This window comes from Lynx canadensis, chromosome D1, assembly GCF_007474595.2.
Source record: "Lynx canadensis isolate LIC74 chromosome D1, mLynCan4.pri.v2, whole genome shotgun sequence".
In the NCBI taxonomy this organism is placed as follows: domain Eukaryota; kingdom Metazoa; phylum Chordata; class Mammalia; order Carnivora; family Felidae; genus Lynx; species Lynx canadensis.
The window spans coordinates 113,466,193-113,492,113 of record NC_044312.2 but is presented as its reverse complement, the minus strand read 5'-3'; the positions used below and the strand labels follow the sequence as shown (position 1 = coordinate 113,492,113).

The following is a 25,921-nucleotide window of genomic DNA, read 5'->3' as shown; positions in this document are numbered from 1 at the left end:
GAGAAGCTCGTTCCGAACGATCACAGCAGCGGGAACCCGGGAGGGTGCCGCTGGTGGGCACGGGCGCAGGCCAGGGTGGGCCCGGCTGGGCCCGGGGAGGCACAGAGAGCAGGGCTCGGGGTCAAAGTGTGCACTTCCTCCCAGGAGAGCCCGGGCCCCGCACAGACGGCACGTGGTACCTCTTGTTCCTGTTTTTTCCTGGCGGCCCCCTCTTTCTTCTTCCTCTTCTCTTCTTCAGCCTAGGGGGGAGCAGGGGCCCCATGAGCCAAGTCTGCCCCAGGGCCTCTGGGGGTGGGAGGCGGAATAAAGCAAGTGCCCGCCACCCCCCACCGCCTGGACTGTGACCCGGCCCAACCCACGGAGGGAGCAGGGAGCCCTCGTTCATTCCCCGCGGGGATGATGCCCAGGGGCCGCGAACCGGCACAGGTGACAAGGTCCGGGGTGTGGCTGGCACGAAGGCAGGAGCAGAGCAGCGAGCCCGGCTGGGGGGCTCTGTCGGATGGGTGAGCGGGGACAGCATGGCGAGGGCCCAGAGAGGGTGGGGGGCGGGGAGGTACAGGGCAGCGGGTGCCAGGACACAGGGCCTGGGCCAGGGAAGGGGCCTGCAGGAGGCAGGTGGAGGCCGGAAGCCCACCCCCACCCGTAGCCTGCGTCAGCGCAGGGCCGAGGGGGGGCGGCCTGGGAGCAGGGGCGGGGAGGGGGTCCCCGGGCCCGGGTGTCGGGTGGTGCCCGCGAGGACAGGCGCAGGGCCCCGGCTGTGCCGCCACCGATAGGAGGGAAGGGCAGGTTTGGGGAGCTGAGTCATGAGACCGTCTTGGAATCTGGGGTTCTCAGGCGGGCGGCTGGGTAAAGGCAAGCGTGGGGCCAGAGAGAAGCGGGGGGGGTCCCGGGCAGACGACCGTGGGACGGGGCGAGGTCAGGGGAGGGCCGGCGCAGCGGGCAGTGGCGCTACGGAAAGCTGCACCCGGGGCCGCGGCGAGCGCGAGCAGCAGCAGGCGGGGCCGCCCCCCTGCCGCCCTCAGCAGAGCCGCCGTCTGCCTCTGTGCCCCACGAGCACCTGCACGGGCAGAGCGCCAGCGGAGCAGAGCGGTAGGCTGACGCGTCTGCTTCCCGGCCCGGCCCGCAGGGATGGGACACGAGGCTGGGCCACGGGACGGGGCGGACACGGGGGGATCGGGGAGGCCAGCTATCGAGAACCTGCCCTGGCTCCTCGCCCCCTCGCCCCGTGAACCGCGCGCCCGGCCCCCCGGCCCCCGCCCCCCCGCTTCCTGGGCAGATGGAGGGGTGACTGGCGGGTCCCACCTCAGGGACAAAGGGGACGGCACTTCCGTGGGGGCAGGTACAGCCCAACACGTCAGCTGCGCTTTACTGAAAGGGACCTATTCTCCCTCAAACCCCGGGAGGAGCTTTTTAAGAAGAGGGTCCTTCCTTAGAAGGCAGACCTTCCCGTCACTGGATCGCCCGGCGGCCACACGCAATTAGGTCTCCCCCTGACACTCGCAGCCACGGGGCCTTAGCACAGGAGCTGGCGCAGCACAGAACACACGAACGCCGCTGGTCTCGTGTCCCCGTAAGTCCGCAGAGGCTCCAGCACCACTCACCCGTCTCTTCTCCTCTCTCTCCTTCAGCAAGGTCTCTCTGTCCCCCAGCTTGACCACGGTCGGCAGCCCTGAAAAGCCAAGTCTGTGAGACGGGGCCCGGCCTCCACGCCGCCCACGCGGCCCTCGCGCCCCCTCGCCGCTCGCTTCAACGGCCTCAACGTTAACTGTGACGCGGGAAGGCCTTGCCGCTCGTGATGGAAAGCCCAGAGGTCATAAGATAGGACAGGTCCCCTCAGTGTTTTAAAATCTAATAATCTGCCAATAGTCAAGCCCAAACCCCCACTAAGTCGGAAGACACACAGTGAAACCGGAGGACAATCCCATAGGCTGTCTCCCGAGTGACAGACAACAAGCAGGGGTGGCCGGTGGCCTAGCCGCTGAAACGCCGGTCAAACGCAGGAGGTGTCCTCGACGGCCACAACCACAAATCTACAAGGCCGGCCCCCAGGGGCCACGGGGGCACCACTCCGGGAACCCCTCCTCCTGTAAAACCCCAGCGTCCTCTGACCCTGTCCCAGAACTTTTTAAAAAACAGCCCCCCACCCAGCCTCCTTCCCTCCTGCCCACCCACCACCCCAGAAGCTCCTTACGACGGGTCCCCAGAAGCAGCCAGGGGGACCCACCTTCGTGATCTTCGAGCCGCACCCCGAGCTCGGGCAGGATGTCGTCCCGCAGGGCGTCGCTGAGCTGCAGGACCTCAGGGACTATGGACAAAGACAGCAGCTCAGTCAGACCAGACACGAGGCGCGCCCAGGACGCGGCGGACGGGCGCCTTCCTGAGTGCCGCAGAGGGAGCCCAGGCCTGGCACGAACGGGGCCGCTGCCAAGGGTGGCCACGGTCTGCGCCCTGCCCTAGGACGCCGATCAGAGGCAGGTGCTGTCTGAAGACACACACGGGCTGGTCCCAGGGACTCTGAGCAGGGCAAGGTCAGGGCCTCCCCAAGCCAGGTGGGCAGCTGGCCCAGGGAAACTAGGTTTCCCTGAACAGAAAAGAGGCCCGGAGGGGCGCCTGGCGGGGGGCTCAGTCAGTTAAGCGTCTGACCTCGGCCCAGGTCAGGATCTCACGGTTCGTGGGTTTGAGCCCCGTGTCAGGATCTGTGCTGACAGCTCAGACCCCGGAGCCCGCTTCCGATTCTGTGTCTCCCTCTCTCTCTGCCCCTCCCCTGCTCGTTCGTTCTCTCACTCTCTCTCTCTTAAATATTAAAACAAAACAAAACAAAACAAACAAAACAAAACACAAGAAAAATAATAAGCCACCCCAAGCACCTGGCCAACCGGGAAGGCATCCGGGAGTGCTGAGCCCCTGCAGCCCAGCGCCATATTCCACACTCCAGGACCCAGGGACCCAAGGCCACCCACAAGTCCTGCAAAGGCTCCTTGCACTCTTCACATCGCAGTCAGGCCCGGGGCAGGCCCAGCGGTGACGAGTCTAGGCTCCCCCAGCTCCCCCATTTCCCCCTTGTTCTCGTGGTGAAACGTGCTCCCGTCCACACGCTCCCCCGCCCTCCACACGTCCTCGGGACTCCACAAGATTCCAAGCCCCCACCAGCAAGAGCCGGAAACGGGCCTGGAGGTTGGGGCGGACCCCAGAGCTGCCGGCATTCTCAGCGATGCGGGAGGCCCAGCCGAGGGGTGCAGGAGGGCCGCAGGCCTGGGGGACAGGCACAGGTGCGGGTGACCCTGCCTCGAGCACCAGCTCCATCCACTGCGGGCACGCCGCTCCTGGCCAGGCCTCAGCCCACCCCCAGGCATGGGCCAGAGTGAGCAGAGGGCCCGGGAAGTCCAGGAGGAGGTACAGAGCCCGCCGTCCCACTGGCTTTGAAGTGACGCCCCGAAGAAAGAGCACACACACCCCGACCCAGCAGACGGAGTGGGCAGGAGTGAGGTGGCCACCGACGTGGCCTTCAGACCTCAGTGGACGGTCCCTGCGGGTTCAGACGTTCTCAAACCTCCGTGTCAGTCTCTGTGAGTCCCAGAGGCAGAGCCAATGACCACAGGCTCGCTCCCTCCAGGCCGGGGACGGCGGCCTTTACGGTTCTGCGGCAGCGGTCGCAGGGCGAGCCCGGCGGCCAGAGAGGCCCTGTTCCCAGGAGGCTCAGTGCCGGGGATGAGGCGGCAGGGAGAAGCAGTCCGTCTGCCTTGGAGGAGAAGAGCGCCTCGCTCAGGAGCTCCGCCGTGAGGACCTGACCTCCGTGAAGGACATTCAGCCGCAGTGACAGCCCCCGCGGGTCGGCCGGTACCTGGGACCAGCCGCCTGCCAGGCGGGGCCGACGTTCACGTCTGTGAAGCGGGCACGTGCTGCCATCCCTGCTGGTGGCGCCGGGACACTCTGTCGTTCACAGCCAGGTCCCGGGCCGGATCAGCTCACGCTCCCAGAAGGCCGCCTGGCCCAGCCGCCACGCCCACCAAGTCCCCGGCTGGCCCAGCCCGCACCTGCGGAAATCAGCGCGGGAGCTGGGCTGTTACGGGCACGTCTGTCTCGGAAAAGGTCTAACGGTCACAGAACACAGAGCGAGCGTCTTCCGGTGTCGGGACAGGCGTGCCGGGGCCCGGCCTCGTCTCGCGGATGCACCACGGCCGGCGTCTGCCGAGTCCGCCGCCCTCCCCCCGCACCCGCCGGCACCCCGAGGCCCAAGGGGTTCTGCGTGCCCTGGCCGCGCCCCCGTGAGAGCACCTGTGCGGGAAACCGCGTGCCGCCCCCCCACCCCTGCCCCTGCCCCCGTGCCGGCCCGGCGTGCCCACAGCCTGCACTCGCACTCCGCCTCGTCCCTCTCTGCCGCCCTGACCCCGGCCCACAGGCTCGCGCACTGCCGAAAGGACAGGTGACGCACGGGCGGCGGTTCTGTGATCTCAGAGGACTTCCGAGGCCCCTGCCCACGAGCACGGCCACCCCCGGGGCAGATTCCCTCTTCCGGATGCCAGTCTGGAGAAGAGCCCTTTCAGCCTCCCCGGCACGGCTGATGCAACGACACCCTTCACGCTTGCTCCCTGCCCTTGCCCTTGCCCTGCCCTGGCACCGTGAGGACAGTGGACCCCGGGCCGGGCGCTGAGCCAAGCTGACTGGACCTGGAAGGAGAGCGAGCCAGGGCCCGCGCTCACCGCCACCAGCCGCCTGGCGGGGGGGGGGGAGGGGGGTGGCTCCGCAGAGCTGAGGACAGCAGCCATCACCCCCACGCGAGACCTGCCCTGTGCACACAGCTCGGACCCCCCTGGCTGGCTTTCTCCTCCGCCCTCTTCTGAGTCACGTGCTGACCAGGCCCCGGGGTCCCACAAGTCGCCAAGGTAAGACGAATGGCCCAATGAGAGGCACGGGGGCGCAGGGCCGAAAGGGACCCCTCCCCCCACCCCCCCCCCACCCCCGAGAAGATGCACAGGTGGCCGAGAAGCCCGGGGAAAGGTGGTCGACATCAAGTGCCCTCGGGGAACCGTGCCCGTGAGAGGGCCCCTCCCCTGCTAGGAGGGCTGGAGGGTGGCCATCGCCTTCGTGCAGCCAGGGGCAACGAGTGGCCCTGATGAGACATCGGAACTCCCCCCCACCCCCCCACCCCCCACGGCTGGCGGGAACAGGAAACCGCGCAGCCACTGCGGGATAGCTTGGTGGTTCTTACAAAGTCACACGTGCAGCAGCCACGGGACCCCCACGACTCCACTCCTAGGTCCGTCCCCAACCAGACGCTTGTACCGCGTGTCCCGAGCAGCCACGAGGTGGGAACAGCCCGGAAGTCCGCCAGCAGCGGAACAGACACGGCGTGGCGCGTGCACTCGGGGGCGTTCCGTCCCGCCCGCATGAGGAATGCCGCCCCACACACGCTGCAACGTGGGGGACCCTCCGTGAGGCAAAAGAAGCCTCCGGGCCGACAGGCGTGCGGGGCCCAGGCCACCCCAGGCCACGGGGACGGAAGGCAGGCTGGTGGGGGCCGGGGGCTCACGGGTCACGGCTGCTCCTGCGGCCGGTGGGAACGTGTGGGAACCAGAAGGAGGCCGAGCACGGTTGCACGACACGGGAAGCGCGAAAGGCCAGCGGACTCGTTCACTTTAACGGCAGCTGGGTTTACTCGTGTGAATTTTGCCTAAGTTTTTTTATTCTTAAAAAACAGGAAAAGTCTGGTTGGATACTTTTGAGGAATTCGACAAAGCATTCTTTAAAGAAAAAAATGGGTTTTCTTTGTAATTTTAGAGAGAGTGTGCAAGTTGAGGAGAGGGGCACAGACAGAGACGGTGACGGAGGATCCCAAGCAGGCTCCGCACTCAGCACAGGGCCCAACGGGGCCTCGATCCCACGACCCTAAGGTCACGGCCTGAGCCGACATCAAGAGTCGGACGCCCAACCGACTGGGTCACCCAGGCGCCCCTCGATAAACCATTCTTAAACTAAGCGTCTGGAAGCACCAGGTCTCCACGGCTAACGTGACCTTATAAGAGAAGCAGAGAGGGGCCTTGCCTCCGGGGTGGCTGGGGACAGGCGGGAGGACGGGGCGCAGACAGCACGACGGCCGGGACTCCGGGAGAGGCCCCGCCGCACTGCCTGCGACGTCCCCAGAGCGGAGCTGCGGCCTGGCTGCCGAGCCTGGGGCTGGGGCGGGACCCGGACTGGGCAGGGCTGTCACGTGGAGAAGGGGTGCAGGGAGGGCGCGGCCGTGACTGAGCCCTGAGCGGCAGGGCAGCCGCAGGAGAGCCGCTCCCAAGGGTGCGACCACACAGGCTCGGCCCCCCGGCACCGCTCTTTCAGGGAGGAGACAGCCCACAGCCACTCGAGGGCCCAGAAAAGACGGGCCTCCCTGGGTACAGCCCGGGGCACCCCGGCCAAGTGTGCCAGCCACAAGGACCTCGCGGCCCTGTCCACTCTAAGGGGCTCCGACAGCAGCAGATTCTAGAAAAAGAGGGTTTCTGTCGCGGTCCTCCGTGAACGAGCAACGGCTCAGAAGCATTTTGTACGAACCCAGAGCGAGACGCCCCCCCCCCCCCCCCCCCCCCCCCCCGCCGCCGGTGCGAACCCAGAGCCAAGACCCCTACCGGCACCTCCCTCGCGGGCCCCTCCTGGCATGGGGCTCAGAGTCCACGGAGCCCGGGCCCACAGGAAGGGGGCGTCCGTCAGGGCTGAAGGCAGGAGGAAAACAGCGGGCACGGAACAGGGAGGGCTCGGGAGGGGACACAAAAGGCCGTGGGAATCCCCCAAAGGACGAGCGAATGAACACGATGTGACAAGCACACAGGGGGTATTACCCAGCCTCAAAAAGGAGGGAGACTGACACCGTGGCATCTGTTGGGACACAGATGGACCTGGAAGACGTCAATGACACCGAGTGATAGGTGCTGTCACCGAGGCACAAGTGCTGAGGATTGTACGTGTATGAGGTCCTCAGAGGGACCAAGTTCATAGAGAGCAAAGGTGCAACGGTGGGCACCACGGCCGGCACAGAGGACGGAGGTTAGCGTTTAATGGGACAGAGGGTCAGTTTGGGAGCATGGAAGGTTCTGGAGAGGATGGTGGGGACGGGTGCTTAACAGCAGGAATGTGCCTAATGCCCCTGAGCGGCACACCTGCACGTGGTTAAGACAATAAATTTTACGTTACGCATCTTTTACCAAAAATGAAAACACAAGGGGGAAACGGCTCTTGTCCCCCCCACCCCCACCCCGGGCCCCCCGCCGAGCTCTGACCACAGGCCCATCCCTGCTCTTCTGACTTCCCAATTTCCCAAGCCTCTCCTGGTCAGACACCCCCACACCCCATCCCTCCCGGCCAGGGCTGAGCTCTGGCCCTTTACTGGGGAAACTGTCTCCTACTCCTGTGTCAGGCGAGCGCCTGGACCTGGGAGACTTGGCCGAGGGAATGAACCAGGACCTACCCTGAGCCTCTCACCCTGTCTCCACGGCCAGCCCAAGGTGCTCGACAAACAAAAACTCAGCACTTGCTGCTGCTGTCGGGTCGGGAGGGAGATGGGGTAGGGACAAGGGTGATGCCGCCTTCGGCCCGGAAGGCTTTCCCCATCTGCGGACCGAGGTCCACAGGCCCCGGGTCTCTGGCTCACGGAAGGTTCCCTATCCGCAGGGCCCCAGGTCTGTGCGTCCCAGGTCATCGCCTCGGGTAGGATGACCTCTCTAGCCACCTGAGCCTTAGGGTCGCACAGCACAGCACAGCACAGCAGGTGGGGAAAGCAATATAGCATACACACAACGACCCCCGTCCTGACTGGCCACTTGGCCTTGTCCATCTACCAGAGCAACAAACGTAACAGAGCAGGAAGAAGCGGCCGAGGAAAAGCAACACCGAACCGTCCCCCAAGCCGGTCGACGGGCACCGCTCTCAGGGCCTGAGCAGGGACGTGGCTGGTCAGGGCTGCCGTGCTCAGCCTCCCACGGCCCTGTTTCCCCAGCACCTGCCAGGAAGGATGCCGTACAGCCGGGGGGGGGGGGGGGGGGGGCAGAAATGCCCAGGCTGCACGGCCCCCCGACAAGAACAGTCACCCCCAAACCCGAGACACCAGCACTGTCAATGCTGTCGGACAAGTCAGCACAGGACCTGAACGTCCACCCGCTTTTCAGCTGCTTTAAAACGGCGTGAGGGCCAGGTGTTAGAGACAGGGGACCCTGCTTATTCAACTGGTCCAAACGCCATGGCCCCGGCCTAAAGCCCTCTGCTCCCCACAAAAGCACCGTCAGATCCCGGCTCCTCCCAGAGGGGCCCGTGGCCTCGGGGGCTGGGGGGGGGGGGAGGCCCTCCCGCCCTCTCGCTCTGCCCTCCCCGGCACAGGCCCAGGCCTGCTCATTCCCCTTCACGGGGCTGCTTCCTCCAGCGGCTCCCTGGCCAGGCCACGCCGCTGGGCCCTCTGCCCGCTCCACCCGCAGGACACCCTGCCGGGACCCGCTCTGCGGGGGTGGCGGCCAGATGAGCTCCAGGTGGGACTTCCCAGCACAGAAAGGCCTGGGGAGGCAGCACAGCACAAGAGGTGACAGGAGGCATCTCCGGTGAGGTGAGCGAGTCCAGCACGACCCCGGCGAGGCTCAAACCTTCCCGCTTTCCTTTCCACTCCGTGAAATGCCGAGCCTTGAGCCAGGCAGGTGAGTGTGAGCTCAGCCTGGCAGCCCCGGGCCGCCGATTCGGCAAGGGCGGAGAGGCGACCCGGCCTGGCAGCTCCCGGGAGGCTCCGCCCTCACCCGGCTGTCCTGCCCCGCGGGGACACTTGGGAGCTAGAGACGACGTGGCTGTCACGACTGGGGGCGCCGTGCTAACGCCCGAGCTCGCCCCCGCCGGGCCAGGAGGAACCTCACCTTTCTGCTCTCGGGCGATCTTGCGCACGCCTTCTCGGAAGTCCGACAACACCTGCAGGTAGGGCATGACCGTGGACTCGAGCTGCGGAGAGAACGATTTCGCTCAGAGGCCAGCTCGGCCCGTACTTGAGGACGGGCTTCAGCACGCGCTACGGAGTCGGGCCGCCTGCACGCTGCCCGTGGCTCCGCTACCACGACCGGGGCCCCGTGTGGACGGCGGGAGCCGGGGCCCGGCAGAGAGCCTCCCCTCCAGTCCGGCCGGACGGGCTCCACAAGCCGCACCGCTCAACCACTCGAGGGAGCAGCTCCGTCCCAGGCCAGACACACGCTTGTTAAGAAACACCCGTGTTCACAGCGAAACGGTTCGACCCAGGTGAGTCTGCAAGATGGGCTGCCTTCGGAGAGGCCGCCGCCGTCCCCCTGGGCTGGGACCTGCGGCCACACGCGCTCCTGTGCGAGGCCAGCCAGCGCCTCTGAGGACCGTCCACCATCCACACGCGCTCGCACCCGCTCCACGGCGCACTCCCCGCAGCACCACGGAGGCGGCCACGGAACGCAAAGCCCGCCAAGGAAGGGAAGCCGACGACGGCAGAACCCGAACCAAAGAAACAGTGATTTTATCAAAACCGCTTCTGTTACAGCTTTCGTATTTTTCTAGCAGGCTTTTGAGCAAGGTCTCTCCCTGCCTCCTCATTAAGTCATTCGGCGGCTCGGTAACCCAAGCAATGACCAGTAAACGCGGAAGCTGGCCAGGCCTCTCCAGGCCCATTCCCGCACCCAGGCTGGGGCGTGGCCGTCCTGCAGGGGAGGGGCCGGGCTTCTGGGTGTTTAGGTCTTTATCTCCACCAGGCTGAGGCAGCTGTGGTGAGCCTCGGGGCACAGGGGCAGGGGCCTCAGCCAGCACGCCTGGGGGTGCGACTGGAGGAGGCGGGCCCCAGCGGTCCTCCCTGCTCCCACAACAACTCAGGTCTGGAGCAGGTGCACACCCTTCAAGTGCTGTAAAGTGCACGCCCGGCCCTGTGGCCTGGCAGCTCACCCGGCTCGTTCCCTGGGGCTGCTTATCCCAAAGGGCCCGCTGAGGTCACTTGGAAAGGCTCCCACACCACCACCGCATTTAGAAGTATCTTTAAGGGGCGCCTGGGTGGCTCAGTCGGTTAGGTGTCCGACTTCCGCTCAGGTCACGATCTCGCGGCTTGTGGCTTCAAGCCCCGCGTCGGGCTCTGGGCTGACAGCTCAGAGCCTGGAGCCTGCTTCGGATTCTGTGTCTCCCTCTCCCCCTGCCCTCCCCTGCTCGTGCGCGCGCTCGCTCTCTCTCTCTCTCTCTCTCAAAAAAAAATAAATAAATAAACACTAAAAACTTTAAAAAAAGAAGTATTTTTAAGTTCGAAAGCGGATGGTCTCTAATGTAGGAAGTTTTTTTTTTTTTTTCCCCTGGGAAATAAAAAAAATCTGGTATCACTGACACAAGAGAACAAAGCAGCTTGTAGGTTTCCTTTTCTGAAAAGCGTCAAAAAAGATGAAGGCCCGGGGCTCAGGCAGGCCTTCTGAAGTCAGTTCTCGGGGAAACACCTCCAAGCTCCCCCTGAAGGAAAGAGTTTTCACACCAGCCGCTATCACGAAACAATCTTAAAGAGGTTTTGCCCTTCCGCCCTGTACTTGGTTCCTGTTTTCATTCAAGTTCTATTTAAATATCTACACACGCGCATTCCAATCAAACCACAGGGATCATTCCGGAGCAGGGGTGGGGCGTGGAAGCAGTTCTGACATGAGCCTGAAGGCACACACTCCAGGAGAGTCAGTCACCACGCAGCGCAGCGGCTCCCAGACACAAGGGTGACACCAGCTGCTTCTGCTGAACCTTCTCCCCATCAGACGCGCGGACCAGCGTGGGATCTGATCCACACGAGCAAGGACGTGAGTGCCTGTGAACCCGGGCCGTGTGGCTGCGGCTTCTTCAGAGACTGTCCCAGCTAGCCTGCTCTCCCGGGACCACCTCACACAGCACGGCAGCGCGGTTCCCTGACAAACGGCCGGGAGCAAGGCCCCGGCTGCCCCTGCACACGCACTGGGGTAGCTGACTGCTCAATTCTCCCAGCCAGGCCTAGGCGTGACCCGGGGCTCAGTCCAGAAGGTCCAGCGCAGGTGGGACCCAACATGGGTCTCCAAATGTCCACAGGCTCGGCCAAGGAGGGGGAACAAGGAAGGCACGGAGCAGGTGTGGAGGGTGAGAGCGTGCTCCTCTGGATGGGCACGCTTCCCGGGGGGCGGGGCGACCCAAGGGAGGGGGCTTCTCTGCGCCAGGTGCACTTATACTCACATTTAGGCTGCTCCCAGGTCCTCTGACCGGGAATCCCAGGGAGCTTTCCTCTTCTATGGCCCCAAAGACCTGGAAGAGAAACCGATGTGCGGGAGTGTGTAAAGAGGTCCCGAGAGGCGGCCCACGGAGATCGGGGTCCAGGAAACACGCTGCTGCAGACGGGTAGGGGGAGGCGGTGCAGACGGCCTCGCTGGGCGGAGGGAGATGCCAGGCCCGAGGGTGCCCCCCTCCCCTGCCCTCTCCGGCCCGCTCTCGGTGAGGCCACTGGGCAAGAGGGGGCCGGAAGGGCAAGGAGGCCGACCCCAGAACGTGTGAGCACGGAGGGCAGCTGCACGCAAGTGCTTTCTGAGGCGCAGGAGCGCAGCGGGAGCGAAGGACGGGACGGGTCTCGGCTTCCGAAGCCCACGATTCGCTGTGCCGCCCGGGGCCTGACCGCCTGCGTGCACACAGCCCGGCGAGCACACGGCGGCCTGTGCCTCCAGGGAGCCGCCTACCTTGAGCATGTGGGTGAGGTACCGAGCGATGCTTTCCAGCAGAGCCCGGTTGGGCCTCCTCCTCGCGGCCTTCCGGGCCGCCATGTAGAGGTTGCACTGGCCGACCAGAGCCCGCATCTCTTCCAGGACCGTGCGCGTGTCGACGTTATCACAGAGGGCCTCGTGCACCGCCGTCTTCTTGTCGTAAAAGCTGAGTTAAGAGGAGGCAGGAACGTCAGCCGATGGACACACTGCCAAGAACCCCCGCGGGGGCAGCGCGCCCCGGGGGCGGTTTGGCGCACACGGGAGCGACGGCTGCCCGGCCCCAGAGGCACGTCTCCCTCCTACCTCTTGTTCAGCTCCGACTCCTCGTCTTCCCACTTTTCAAACCGACCGGTTATGTCAACAGGAGCTCGGAGGATGTCTTTCACATTTAAGAAAAACTCCTAAAGTCAGAAAGTTCCGTTTAACGGCATTTAGAAACCTCTGCCCTCCGGGAAAGCGCCCAGGAGAGGCTGTTGGAGGGAAGCACATCTCCTTCAGGTATGATCTGGGGAGCCACGGCGTGCCGGCACCACCCCAGGGCCGGCCGAGACGGGGAAAGGTTTTCCCTGGAGACGGAAACGCGTCCCGGTGTTAGCCTGAGACGCTGGTCCGGCCGACGCCACGGGTCCGAGCGAAACGTGCCGCACGGAGACAAGACGCACGAGCGCTCCTGATGCCAGCGGGCGCCAGGGCTTTCGGGAAGGGGGCACGGGGCTGGGCGGCCCCGGGCGAGGCTGCCCTCGCCAGTCTCCGGTCCTCCACCGGGGGCGAGGGGGGGCGGTCGCGGTCCCGCCGCGGCCGAGCCGAGGCGTCCCCGCCCCGGGGGAGGTGGGCACTCACGTTCATGAACCTCTCGTACTGAAGCGCGGACTCCATGGTGTTGCTCGAGTAGTCCAGCGTGTCCTTCCACGAGTGCATGAGGAAGGCCAGCCGCAGCTGCCGCGCTGGGGGAGGAGACGGCTCAGCGGTCCCCCCACCCTCCCGAGCAGCCACCGCCGTCGCGCACCCTACCAGAGGGGCGCTCGGGTCTCTGGGAGAGGCCAAGCTCTTACCTGAGTGCTTCTGCAAGGCGTCTTTGATGGTGATGAAGTTCTTGAGCGACTTGGACATCTTGCAGCCCGCGATGGTCAGGTGGCCCGTGTGGAGGAAATAGCGGACCCAGCAGTCGTTGTCGAAGTAGGCCTGCTCGGGGGGGGGGGGGGGGGGGGGGGGGGGGCGGAGGGAGCAAGGTCGGGCACACGAGGCAGCTGCTGGCAGGGGCAGGGGCAGGGGCAGGTTCCGTGAGCACTCTGTGCCCCCCGCGATGCAGAACAGGGGGGGCTGCCTTTTCCAGCTGGGGAACGGGGGCCCAAGGGACGGCCCTCGACCAACGATGCAAGAGGTAACCACCGCGACCGCCCCAGGCCTGTCTGTTGTCCAAGGTCAGGCTGTTCAGGTGGGAAATCGGACCCGACAACTAGGGTTCAAATTCCACCGGCAAGACCCTGATGTGGAAATCAGGCTCCACGCAGCACCCCGCTGGCAGTGCCCTCGGCTTCTTCCTCCCCCGCAGGGAGAACTCGAGGCCCCCCAACCGGAACAGCAACCCCGGCCTCTGCCCACCTCTGACTGGGCCAGCTCGTTGTCGTGGTGGGGGAACCGGAGGTCGAAGCCCCCTCCGTGAATGTCCATCGAGGCTCCCAGGAGAGCGCTTGCCATGGCCGAGCACTCGATGTGCCATCCCGGACGCCCCTAGGGACCGAGATGACCCGGTGACCGATGGCCAGCCCTCTGCGTGCGGGCCTTCAGTTACCCCAGCGTTCATGAGCCTCCAAATCTCTGGGCCTTACTGGAACAGGGGTTATGTTCCACACGTGAAAAACTCAGGGGAGCCCACGGCAGGCCGTGGAGGCCAAGTAAGGCTCATGTAACCCCCAGAGCCGCCCAGCACTCGACCAGAAGCAGACGTCTACACCCCTCCCGCAGCCTTGGGCCAGGGGCACTGTTGTCACAGGGGACATCAGACAGTGGACTCATCTCCAGGAGCGGGTAACACTCAGAGTCAAAGGCCACGGGTCCCGCCGTCACCGCAGCCCCACCCCTTCCCAGGGGCCCACCTTTCCCCACGGGCACGGCCAGGATGGCTCGCCGGGCTTGGAGGCTTTCCACAGAGCGAAGTCATTGGGGGACCGCTTCTCACTCAGGCGGTCTGCCGAGACGCTCAGGTCACCTGCGGACACGAGGGAAGCAGCTCACCCGGTGCTGCCCGGCGGGCGGACCAGTGTCGCCGCGGGGCCCCCGCTGGGAGCGGCTGGCCGACGCTTCTGGTTTGCGCGGCTTTCCTCGGCCGGTGCTGCGGCTTCACGGCAAGACTTCAGTGCTGCCCCGCGGTTTGAGGGCGACCACCCGGGACCGGACCATGCCTGCCACTTCCTCAGACCCTCCTCCCCGCCTTCCCCTCACGGCCGTGGCCCGGGGCCAGGGTGAGCCACGGGGCTCCAGACTGAGGGGTGAGGCCATGGCGTGGTGGCAGCCCTCGGTGGGGCGGGCTCGTCTCGGCGGCCCGCACGGCTCCCGGTTCTGGGAGGTCTGAGAACCAGCCAACCCGCTCTGTGCGGCTCCCTGGCCCTCCAGCTTGGCCCCATAGATGGCGAAGCGGGACGTCACCGCTCCTCCTGGCCGAGCTGGGCTCCCAGACGCGGCCCCCCAGGAGAAAGCCGCAGCCAGTCACGGCCGGGCCCCCAGGGGCAGGCCAGCCTGCGGTGGGAGCAACGGGAAAGGACAACGCCATCACCCCGGGACACTTCCCTGGGCCACACGCAGGAGCCGTGGCGCCCACGGACCCACCGGCTGCCGAGAGAACGAACGAACGCCTGCGGTCAGTCCCCCTCACAGGGGAGCCAGGTGAGCGGGGCCAGCGCGGGGCATGGTCCCCGGGCCCCGTGCGTGGTCTCCACGCCGCCTCGTCCTGGGTGCTGTCGCCCCCCCCCCCCCATGGACAACAGCGGAACGGGAACGACAGACTCCTCCCGGGGCCCACAGTTGCAGACACGGCCGACCTCAAAGACTGCCACCGTTCAAGCAACAGGGCAGGCGACCCGAGAACAGCCGAGGGAGAGCGCACGCAGGATATTTTTACGACAGAGCTGACGCCTATGACACGGGCACTATAAGTAGAATACTTGGAAACTACGAGAAAACCTGGAAAACAATGCCACGGTCACAGACAAAGGCTGACATGTACTGTCAGTTTCCAGGTGCCCCCGTGTGCAGGTTTCTGGGTTGTTTTAGTCTCTGCAAACAAAACACACATCCACACACAGCAGGACAGACTCCACCCCGGTCTCATGTCTCTTTCTCACTGAGCCAGTCACCATATCACACCAGCCGCTCAAAGACGATGTGACGAGCTGTCATGACACCCCTCTGGCCAGCCTGTATTTAGCCGACAGCGTGCATCCAGGCTTTTAATTTTCACGATAACGAACACACTTACTATGAACGTACCTGACTTTTCAGAAAATTTTTTGGAAAGTTCTGGAACAGAGGACCCCCTTTCACACACACCCCTCCCCACACCCTTCGCCAAGTGCCACTTTGGGGGACACCTGATAGTTGCTCTAGACTCTTCAAGAGCAGTAAGTCACACGACCCCTGCTACTCTCCTGGTGTCCTTTCTCGTCTCCCTCCTGAGGCACCCAAAGTGACCCCAGGCACAGCGGGTTCGTGCCTTCTGCCTCCCCGATGCCCCGCACCCCGAGATGGCTCCAGGCCCCTTCTCCACCGGAGCCCCGCATCCCAGCGTCCATGCAGTGAGGAGCCTCGTGCCGTCAGCACGGCCAGGGAAGCGGAACTGTCCCCGAAGGAGGGCGTGACCCCCCTCGTCCCTTTATATCCACTGTCGGATCGACTACTTTGGCCCCCGGAACACAGAGATTCTGACATCAGTCCGGGAAAAAAGACCCAAGGACAAGTGACATTTAAGACCCCAGGGCGCCTGGCTCAGTCGGATGAGCACGAGACTCTTGATCTCGGGGTCGTGAGTTCAAGCCTCGTGTTGGACGTAGAGGTTACTGGAGAGGACGAAAGAGAAAAGAGAAGAAGAGAAAGCAGAAAGAAAACGAACGCAGCTGGGGCACATGGTGCGGGGTCCCTAGCGCGGCGGGCCCCTCCCGTCTCTGGGGCTCTCCCTGCCCCGACTGGAGGCCGCCCCTGGCCGCGCTGGGCCGAGCGGCGCGGTCCCGTCCTCCCGGGCTCTCGCAGACGCCACCGTCTCTGGTCCCGTGCAGCCCTGTCCGGACGTATCTTCGAATCTTCTGTGTTTACTCATCGGTCCCGCTAGCGGGTTTTCTGTGTCGTGGATCCTTGCGAAGAACCAGCTGTTGGCTGTTTCAATTACCGCTATTTCAGGCACCTCTTCTTTGATGCTTTGCTGCTCCTTTCGGGGCTTTTCCGGCAGCTGGCCCCACTCATCGCCGTCTGCGTTTGTTCACAACTGCACACGACACGTCGGGCGGCCTGGAACTGGCGCGTGAGCTCCCCCAGTCCGGGGGGGGGGACCGTGCGGCCCTCCCGTGGCCGTTCAGTTCCAAACCCGGAGTGACCTCCGCTGCGGCTCTGGCGCGACTTCAAACAGGTCCGGACGTCCCCTCGGGGCGGGTGTCCAGCTCAGCGCGCCACGGGCAGAAGCTGTGGTCCTCGTGAGGAGCAACTCCTTCTGCGGCCGGGCGTGGGTCCCACGCGGGCTTATGGGAGGGCCCTGCCCTCATTCGCGTGTGCGAAGGCCCGTCTGCTAGACAAAGCCCCGCTGCCCGCGTACCCCGACCCCTCTGCGTCTTGGGGGCCTCGGCCCGTCTGAGCGACCCGTGCGTGGGGCGCGCCCGGCACCTCCCGTGCACACCAGGGTGCGTCCCTGATGCCGCAGGGATGCGGGGGCCCCGCTGCCGGTCCACCCAAGTCTGTGACCATCCTCTGAGGACGCGGGTGCCTCAGCATCGTGACGGGACCTCCTTTACTCTGCAGGATGTCTTCAGCGATCCTCGGGGTGGCCGGGCAGCTCAGGGGGCTGAGCGTCTGACTCCTGGATTTGGTTCGGGTCCCGATCTCATGGTTCATGAGTTCCAGCCCCAAGTCAGGCTCTTCTCCCTCTGCCCCCTCGCCCCCGCTCGCGTGTGTGCCCAGAGGCCTTCTGTGTCTCTCTCTTTCCCTCTCAAGTAAAAAACTTAAAAAAGAGAAAAACAGAGAGAAGAACCAGGCATTCTGGGGTGCCGCCCAGAATCAGAACATGCCACAAAGACCTGACCTGGCAATTCTTGCCCCGCGTCCCTGCCTTGCTCGTCCCGGGGCACCTTTAAGACAGCTGCGCAGAGCTGAGCCCGCGGAAAGCGGTCACCGCCACCCCAACCGCCTGACGAGGACCAGGGTCCCGCTTCGCCGCTCTCTCCCGTTCCCCCGGCTCACTGTGTGCGACCAGAACCCGTAAGGGCCAGCTCTCGGGACCGTACCTCCTCTGGCGTGGGTGTGCTGAAACCGTAGCCTCAATCCAAACAGCCCCGGGGGTTCCACTTTCCCAAAGGCAGGAGCTCAGATGCCAAGGGGGCCACCTGCTGACCCTGGTTGGGGGGGGGAGGGGAGTGGCTTCTGCCCCCTCATTCACCAGGTCGCAACCCGCATATTCGTGACACATCGGCACTGGGCGTCCCACACCGGCACGCAGGGCGTCCCACAAGCCGCCCTGACCCTCCGGATCCAGGCCCGGGGTCCACTACGCTTTTTGAGATGGTGTTGGATACGCTCGCTTTTTTGTTTCTTGCGGAAAACCCCCCAAACTCCTTGGGCGACAAGGCACAGCCCCCAGGTGCCCGGGTGAGGCAGGCTGGGGGCGGGGGCGAGGCCTGGGCTTGAACCCCCTCACCCGGCCCCGTTTACCTTCCCCTTCCTGCAGGGCTTTCTGGTCCCCAACGGCCTCGGGCACCAGCTTCCCGTAGGAGTGTCTCTCGCTGGAAGCAAACTTCACGGTGTCGAAGTAGACGGACCCATTGGAAACGTAGCTGGAAAGTAAGAACCAGGCTGTGGGAAAGTGGACAGACCCGTGGACAGCCCGGGCGCCTCGCAGGAGCACAACCTGCAAAGCCAAAGGGCTGCACGGGCCACGGGCCTCTTAAAACTCTGCTCTGCCCACTGCGTCCAGCGCGGCCTCAGCCGTCCTGCGGCCCCGTGACGTAGCTACTCGCAACCACGGCCGCCGTGCAGGCCGAGCGGGCCCGACACGCGCGCCTCGTCACGGAGGCCAACTCCTCACTCTCGGGACGGCGTGTCCCCGTGCAGTCCCTCCGCCTCGCAGCCCGGGACCACACAGCTCCCGCCCTGCCCCTCGCCTCGGTGACGGCACGGTCCCGGGTGCCCTGCCCTCGCTCGGTCCGCCTTCCACCCGCCTGCACGGCCCCGCCAAGCTCTCTGCCTCTCAGCAGCCCTCCACGTTATTCCAGCCCGGAATGATCTGTCTTCTCTCACCTTGGCCTCGCCCACGGCACTCAGTCTGGCACACGACCCCGTGTCGCCCTGCAGTGACCGTGCCAGGTAGGGGACAGGGGAGGCGTCACCACCTCCAGAGAGCCTGTGCTACTCCGGGCCCCACACCAGGTCTTGTGCTCTCCTCATTCCGCTCGGTGGCGCCTCATCTCGCCCGAGAGGTGGGGACGGAACCTCCCAGAGCAGGGGCGCAGGGGAGGGCGCCCCCCTCCCCCCGCGCGGCAGACCCCACGCCCCCAGTTACGCTTCTGGGCGTCGGCGATTCCCGACAGCGCTAACTTCAGAGACACGGACGGTGTTTTGTGGGTCAGGTGGTGCAAAGAGGGCAGACCAGGGTCACCACCGAGGCCGAGGGCCTTGAGGAAACACGCGTCCCTGGGAGGTGACTCGTGGACAAGGGGTCTCACGCCGTGCGGCGGAAACCGCGCCTCCACGCTCACCAGCCCGGCCCCGTGCTCGCGGACTTAGCCGTGGGCTCGCCGGCAGCCCGCAGGCGGGCGCTCTCTACGGCACGCGCATCCTTGCCACGGCCCCGACACTGAGGACTCAGCGGCACCGAGGAGCGAGGCTGCCGGGAGGGTCGGCGTGACACAGGGGCAGTTGCTCCCGCGGTGAGGTCATGGGCTCGGCCGCGTCCCCCCCAATTCCTGTGTGTCAGTGCTAGCCCGTAGCCCCCCAGAACGGGACAGTGTTTGGAGACGGGGTCTTTGCAGGGGCGAAGCGAGGTCACCAGGGGGAGCCCCAACCCCGCATGACTCCTACGCAGCGTCTGCGTCAGAGGAGTTGACGAGGACACAAAAGGAGCCCCAGCAGCCTGTGTGCAGAGTGACAAGTATGTGCCAAGGCAGCGAGAGGGCCGCCGTCTGCCAGCCGAGGCCAGGGACCGGGACAGAGCCTGCCCTCGCGGCCCGCGGAGGAACGACCCCGCCCTGTGCCGTCCGGAGCCAGGGGCTTGGTGGCCGCAGCCCCACAGCACCACGAGCTCCCCTCCCTGCCGCCTTCCCTGCACAACCTTCCCGGAATGCCGTGCTCCCACGGGGAGGGCCCCGAGCTTACCCGTAGCCGTTGTCCACAATCTTCTGGACAAAGTTCACGATCTCCGGCACATATTCACTCACCCGGGTCAGGACGTCCGGAGGGAGAACCTGGGGGTGAGAAGAACAAGTCCCCCTCTTCCTTCTGGAACAGCAGCCTCGGACGGCACGCTCCAGGAAGCACCGGCACCAAATGCAGGCCGAGAAGGCCCGCAGGCCCCCGGCCCGCACTTCAGACCTGACTGAAGACGGTCGGGATCGCGATCATCGGGCCCCGATGAGAGAGCAAGGGCGGGACACCTGGCGACACTTACGTTCAGGGTTTCCATGTCTCTGTGGAATTCTTCTTCCCAGAACTTGGGCAGTTTGGAGAAAATAGAATTGTCCGTGACTTCGCTGCCCAGTGTGGAGTCCAGCCAGTCAGAGAGCAAATCTTTTGCTTCTTCCAACAACACCTGTGGACAAAGAACAGCGTCCACACACGTGTACGAGCTTTACGGGACCGCATCTCGTGCAGTTGGTCCGCACGGAGACCTCGAATTCAAGGATGTGCCACGCAAAGCCACGGCCACGACGAGCCGCCATCTCCATGAGACCGCGGTGCTCGTGTAAACGGCTCAGCACGGGGACAGACACCAGACTCCCTAAGTGGGAGGTTCCAAGACGCAGCACATTCAGGAGGTCCGACTACTGTGGTCACAGGGTTGGGAGGGCCGTGGGGACAAGCGGGGCCGCCGCTGCCACGGGGCGGGGCGGGGCAGGAGCGGGCACGGTGCGGTCGTCCACAGCCAGGGCACGGAGATGGCAGAGCCCCGTCCCGGAGGGAGGCCTCTCGGCCAGGGCGCCCTGACCGCCAGATGCCATCAACTGAAGACAGCAGGCCCACGTCACGGGCAACAGCGCAGTGCCGGTACGAGACGTGTCCTGTCACCGCAGCACTCCCGTCAGACAGGAGGAATGTCCATCTGTCATGGGAGGTGAGTGTCGTGGCCGTGGCCTGAGCCGTGCAGGCCGGGGGGACCCTGAGGTCCTGCTCTGGAGGAACCCAGCGCCTTCGGCATCTTAACTGGAGCAGTGACAGGGATGTGGGGACAGGCAGGCGGTCTGCAGTCCGCCAGTGGGGGCAACGGGGCCAAGAACAAAGGGTGCAGAGAGAAAGTTCAGGAAAAGAGGACACGGAAGACACAGTGAGGACACGCAGGGAGGCACGTTTGTACCACGATGTGGACAGGAAAGGCGCAGCTAGGGGCTCCCGCCAGGCTCCCACCTGGAACACACCTGCTACCTGCTGCCGGGCTGGCGGGCGGTGACAGGGCCCCACCAGGACGCTCGGCCCCACGGCCACCACGCCGGGCGCCAGGGAGGCACGGTCCAGAGGCGTGGGCTCGCTTGAGACTGAACCCCGCTCACGGCACCTGGCACGGGGCCCGGCCCCCAGCCTGGTCACCTCCCCGCCCGTCCCCTCACAGCCGGGAACCTCACGGCTGGCTATCGAGGAAACACGACCGGGCACGCCAAGAGGCAGAGAACGACGTGAAGACACAGGGCGGCTGGCAGACCCGGGGGTCAAACTACTGGGATGAATACGCTCAGGGCTCCGATGGATGAGGCCACCATGCGCAGGAACAGAGGGCCAAGGTGAGCAGAGAGAAGGAAGTCCTGAAAGAACGGGCAGGAGACGTCGGGGATCCACCACAGCCTGATAGAAACAAAGACCGTCCTTGTGGGGTCATCGAGAGACTGGACGCGGCCGGCGGAAGAATCTCGGGGCTTGAGGACAACAGAAGAGAAACCCCCAAAACTGAACATGAGAAAGGTTTCATTCTCACAGAGTGAACAAAACCGAACAGGGCAGCCGAGGCCCCGGGCCCACCACAGACGTGCCACAAGTGCGTCACGGGGACAGCAGAGGGAAAGGGAGGGAGAAACGTCGGACTCCCGAGCGAGTGAGAGCGCCCCACTCGTGTCGGACCCTAACCGCAGGCGCACGGAGCCCCCGGGACGTCGGGCAGGAGAAACACCGGAATGCCGCACCCAGGCACGCCGAGCTCGGGCCGCACCCCATCAAAGCTGATGCAATCCTGAAAGAAGCCCGAGGAAAACACCTCGTCGGTAGACGAGCAGAGGCGAGCACTGCGCCCGACTTGTCCTCACACTCCGTGCAAGCAAAGAAGGACGGGGATATTTAAGTGCTGAGACAAAACGCTTGCCACCCGGGAATTCTGTGCCCTGTGACGTCGGCCTGCAAAAGCAAAGGGAAACCAAACTCTCAGGGAAACAAAAACCAAGGGAACGTGTTGCCGGCAGACCTGCTTTGCAAGAAATGTCCAAAGAAGCTCTTTAGAGAGGACGAAAGTAACAGAGGTTGGAAGCTTGGGTCTACATAAAGTAAGAAAGAACATCGCAGAAAGAATTAAGTGCACGTAAAATAAAAGCAATTTATGATTATTTATTTTTTAGAGAGAGGAGAGAAAGAGCATGCATGTGAACAGTGGAGGGACAGAGAAAGGGAGAGAGAGAATCCCAAGCAGGCTCCAAGCTGTCAGCGCAGAGCCAGACGTGGGACTCGATCCCACGACCCCGGGATCACGATCCGAGCCAAAATCACGAGTCAGACTGCTCAACCGATGGAGTCGCCCAGGTGCCCCAGAACTTCTATTTCTCTTAACTTCTATTTCTCCAACAGAGAACAGCTTGTTCAAAATGATGGCAGTGGGAATGCATCGACCTGCACACTTACGTACCCGTTTAAGTAGACACAACGCCCTCTGTGTTTCCAGACAGCTAAGACAAGTGACGGCCACGACACAAGGGCGGGAAGCAGGAACTAGGGTCATCTCGTTATTGTAGGGCACTCCTACGACCACGAAGGGCACAGTGTGTTTGAAAGTGGGATTAGTCACAAGTGTATATTGCAAACTCTAGGGCAACCACTGAAAATCAAGTGTTTGATATGCGGTAAAAGGAGAGAAAGCAGAATCATGTGAAATGCTCACTTAAAACCACGAAAGACAGACAAGGAGTGGAAGACAAAACAGGAACAAAGAACGAGGGCAACAAGAGAAAACAACAGCGTGGATAAGAATCCAACTACATCAACATCACTTTGAATGTCAATGGTCTAAACGCACCAACCAAAAGAGATCATCAGAGTGGATCAAAATCCAAGACCCAACTCTCAGTTGTCCACAAGGAATCCACTTTAAGTAAAAAGACACGTACAAATCAAAAGTAAACGGATGGTGGAAATGCACTGCGCGACCACGGTGCAAATCAGTGAGATAAAGCAGGAGTAGCTCCCTTCAGACAAAGCAGACTTCGAAGCCAGGAGAGTCGTCAGGGATAGAGAAGGACGTGGCAGGACAAACGGGTCAGTTCTACAGGGCAACCGTGCTTCCGGTGTGCGGGCCCGGGGCAGGGCGTCAGACCACACGAGGCAGAAGCAAGCAGAAGTGTGAGGAGAAACAGATGAACTCGCAGAGGTGGTTGGAGACTTCAACACGCCTCCCTCCGAAGGGGACGGACCCAGCAGTAGGAGACGGGTAAGGAGGCGGATGAGCTCAACATGACCATCAGTCGGCTGGACCCAATGCACGTCCGCAGACCACTTCGTCCGACAGCAGGCAGAACACGCAGCGTTCACCAACACAGACCACAGGCTGGGCTGTAAAACACGCCTGAACAAATTCAAAAGAACGGAAATCATACACCGTGTCTGCTCTCGGACCACTGTGCAACTGAACTAGAAACCAGAAAGAGAAAGAGAGCTGGAAAACCCCACAGTACATGGGGATCAAAGAACGCATTTCTAAAGAACACACGGGCCAAAGAAGGTTATCCCAAGAAAACATTAAAAGTCTTGAACTAGGGGCACCTGGGGGGCTCAGTCGGTTGAGCGCCCGACTTCAGCTCAGGTTACGATCTCACGGTTTGTGGGCTGGAGCCCCGCTTCGGGCTCTGTGCTGACAGCTCGGATCCTGGAGCCTGCTTCGGATTCCGTGTCTCCCTCGCTCTGTCCCTCCCCCACTCATGCTTTGTCTCACTCTGTTTCTCAAAAATAAATAAATGTAAAAAAAAATTTTTTTTAAATAAATAAAAAGTTTTTGAGCTAAATGAAAACGAAAACGCAGTGTACCAAAATTTGTGAAATACGGCAAAAGCAGTGCTTAGAGGACATTTGTAACACTAGGCGCATAGATCAGAGAAGAAAAAGAGGTCTAAAATTAATCATCTACACTTCCACCTAACAAACTAGAAAAAGAAGAACAAATTAAGTCCAAAGTGGAAGAAAGAAATAATAAAAATTAAAGCAGAACACGGGAACTCCATACAGAAAAAAATCCACGAAACCAAAAACTAGTTCTTTGGGGAAATGAATAAAACTGGTATGCCTCTAGGCAAGCTACTTAAGAAAAAAGAGAGAACACGATACTAGTACTCAAAGTGAAAGAGGGACGTTACTACAGACCCCATGAAAACTAAAAGCATAATAAAGTAACACTGTACACAACCTTGTGCCCCCAAACTTGAAACCTGCACGAACGGACCGATTCTTTGAAAGACAGAAGTTGCCAAAACTCACCCAAGATGATCCACACAATCCGAAAAAAGCCTGTATCCTATGTCTATTAAAGAGATTTAATCAATAACTTGTAACTTTCCAAAACAGACATCACCCAGGCCAGGTGGGTTCACTGGTGAATTTTATCAAACATCGAAGGAACAAGTTATACCAATTTTCTACAGGTTTTCAGAGGAAAGTAGCAGACAGACTACTTCCTAACTCATTCCACGAGGACAGCATTACCCTAACGCCAAACACAAAGACATCGCAAGAAAAGAAAACTGCAGACCAGTATCTCTCATGGACATAGATGCAAAAATCCTTAATAAAATATTAGCGGGGCGCCTGGGTGGCTCAGTCGGTTAAGCATCTGACTTCGGCTCGGGTCACAATCTCACGGTTCTTGGGTTCAAGCCCCGAGTCGGGCTCTGGGCTGACGGCTCAGAGCCCGGAGCCCGCTTTGAGTTCTGTGTCTCCCTCTCTCTCTGCCCCTCCCCCACCAGTTCTCTTCCCCTCTCTCTAAAGAGCATTTAAAAAAAAAAAAAAAAAACAAAGAAAAAGGAAAGGAAGTGGTGTGTGGACGGCTGAACTTTAAGATCACAAAGTTCTGCTCTAGGAAAACCACAGTCAAGAACACGAAAAGACGAGCCTCAGACTAGGAGAAACTACTTGCCAAAGACACAACTGATAAAGGGCTCTTATCCGAAATGTGCACACTCAACAGTAAGAAAACAAACAACTCGATGAAGACTGAGTCAAAGACCTCGACAGGCCCCTCGCCAAAGAGGCTCAGGTGGCAAACAGGGAAGGACGTGGAAAGGTGCTCCCCACCGATGCCGTCGGGGGAACGCAAACCCCAACAGTGGGATACCATCACACGCCTGTCAGAAGGGCCAAAATACACACACACTCCATGCTGGGGAGTCAGAACAGCAAGGACTCCCCCGTGCCGGGATCGGGGGCGGAGCAGCCGCTCTGGAGGACGGTGTGCTGGCTTCTTGCAAAACGGAGCATGCTCCTAGATCCAGCAGCCACACTCCTGGTATTTGCCCAAAGGAGCCGGAAACTCAGGTCCACACGAAACCCTGCAGGTGGACGTTTCTATCCGCTTCTTCACAACTGCCTAACCTCGGAAGCCACAAAGGTGCACTCAGCAGGTGGGCGGATAAACCAGCTGCGGGGCGTCCAGCGCACGGAGTCTTACCCCGCGCTCAAGAGACGCGAGCTCTCAGGACAGGGGAAGCGTGGATGACCCTGACGTGTAGATTTAGTGACAAAAGCCAATTTGAGAAGGCCACATGGGGTGCGATGCCAACTCTGTGACGTTCTGGAAAGGGAAACGCACGGAGGCCGCAGACAGACGAGCGGTTTCCAGGGGCTGGGGACAGGGAGGGACGTGCAGGCGGGGCGCACGGCATGCCCAGGGCAGGGAAACCACTCCGCCTGACGTTGGAGTAGATGTGCGCACCGCTGCACATCCGTCCACACCCATGGAACACGCGCCACCCCCCCCCCCCCAGGACAGAACCCGTGTCTGCTGTGGGTTCTCGGTGACGACGACGCGTCTGCGGGTGATGTGCTGACAGTGGAGGAGGCGGGGCTGGAGGGCAAGGCCCCGTGGGAAATCTCCGTGCCTCCTCTCAGACTTGCCGGGAACCTGAAACTGCTCTGAACACCATGTCTTTAAAGAAACAGACGAAACAGGAAGACAGAATGGAGGGGACCGACCCGTCCGAAACGACGCCTCCGTATGAAGGTTAAGATCCCACCCGGGCCCCCCCATGGGCCTGGACAAGCGAAAACACACGGGAAGAAAGAGACAGCACAAACGAGCCTAGACCTCCTCCCTCCCTGACGCCAGGGACAGCTGGCGAGATGCTCACACGGGGTGGGTGGCGTGGCCAACAGAGGAGAACCTGGGCAACCACACGCTCAGACCTGACACAGAACACAAAGGAGCATTTAAAAAGCTGATACGTTTGACTGCGTCAGAATTCAGACCCTCTGTTACTGAAAGAAAGTGAAAAGAAATGCCAGAGATTGTGAGAAAGCGTTTGCAACGTATTTAGATGACAAGGGGTTAGTGTCCAGGAGTAAGGACGCTT

The 25,921-nt window shown here is 62.5% G+C and overlaps 1 protein-coding gene across 5 annotated transcripts in view; it reads right to left on the bottom strand.

The window, feature by feature from the left end:
* CARS1 (cysteinyl-tRNA synthetase 1) overlaps window positions 1–25,921 on the bottom strand; it is a 44,517-nt gene that overhangs the window by 1,105 nt on the left and 17,491 nt on the right. For 3 of the 5 annotated variants that reach the window (XM_030333096.2, XM_030333098.1, XM_032594951.1), the window contains 14 exons: window positions 19,567–19,707; window positions 19,275–19,363; window positions 17,616–17,737; window positions 13,805–13,917; window positions 13,311–13,439; window positions 12,761–12,890; window positions 12,549–12,652; window positions 12,012–12,109; window positions 11,685–11,874; window positions 11,191–11,259; window positions 8,874–8,955; window positions 2,225–2,305; window positions 1,602–1,669; window positions 180–239 (listed from right to left, as the gene is read on the bottom strand). In XM_030333096.2, coding sequence (XP_030188956.1) covers window positions 180–239; window positions 1,602–1,669; window positions 2,225–2,305; window positions 8,874–8,955; window positions 11,191–11,259; window positions 11,685–11,874; window positions 12,012–12,109; window positions 12,549–12,652; window positions 12,761–12,890; window positions 13,311–13,439; window positions 13,805–13,917; window positions 17,616–17,737; window positions 19,275–19,363; window positions 19,567–19,707 — 1,476 coding nt within the window. Of the gene's footprint in view, window positions 1–179; window positions 240–1,601; window positions 1,670–2,224; window positions 2,306–3,453; window positions 4,035–8,873; window positions 8,956–11,190; window positions 11,260–11,684; window positions 11,875–12,011; window positions 12,110–12,548; window positions 12,653–12,760; window positions 12,891–13,310; window positions 13,440–13,804; window positions 13,918–17,615; window positions 17,738–19,274; window positions 19,364–19,566; window positions 19,708–25,921 lie in introns of those variants that run through there. The other 2 variants (XR_003972452.1, XR_003972451.1) reach the window with 2 other exon arrangements.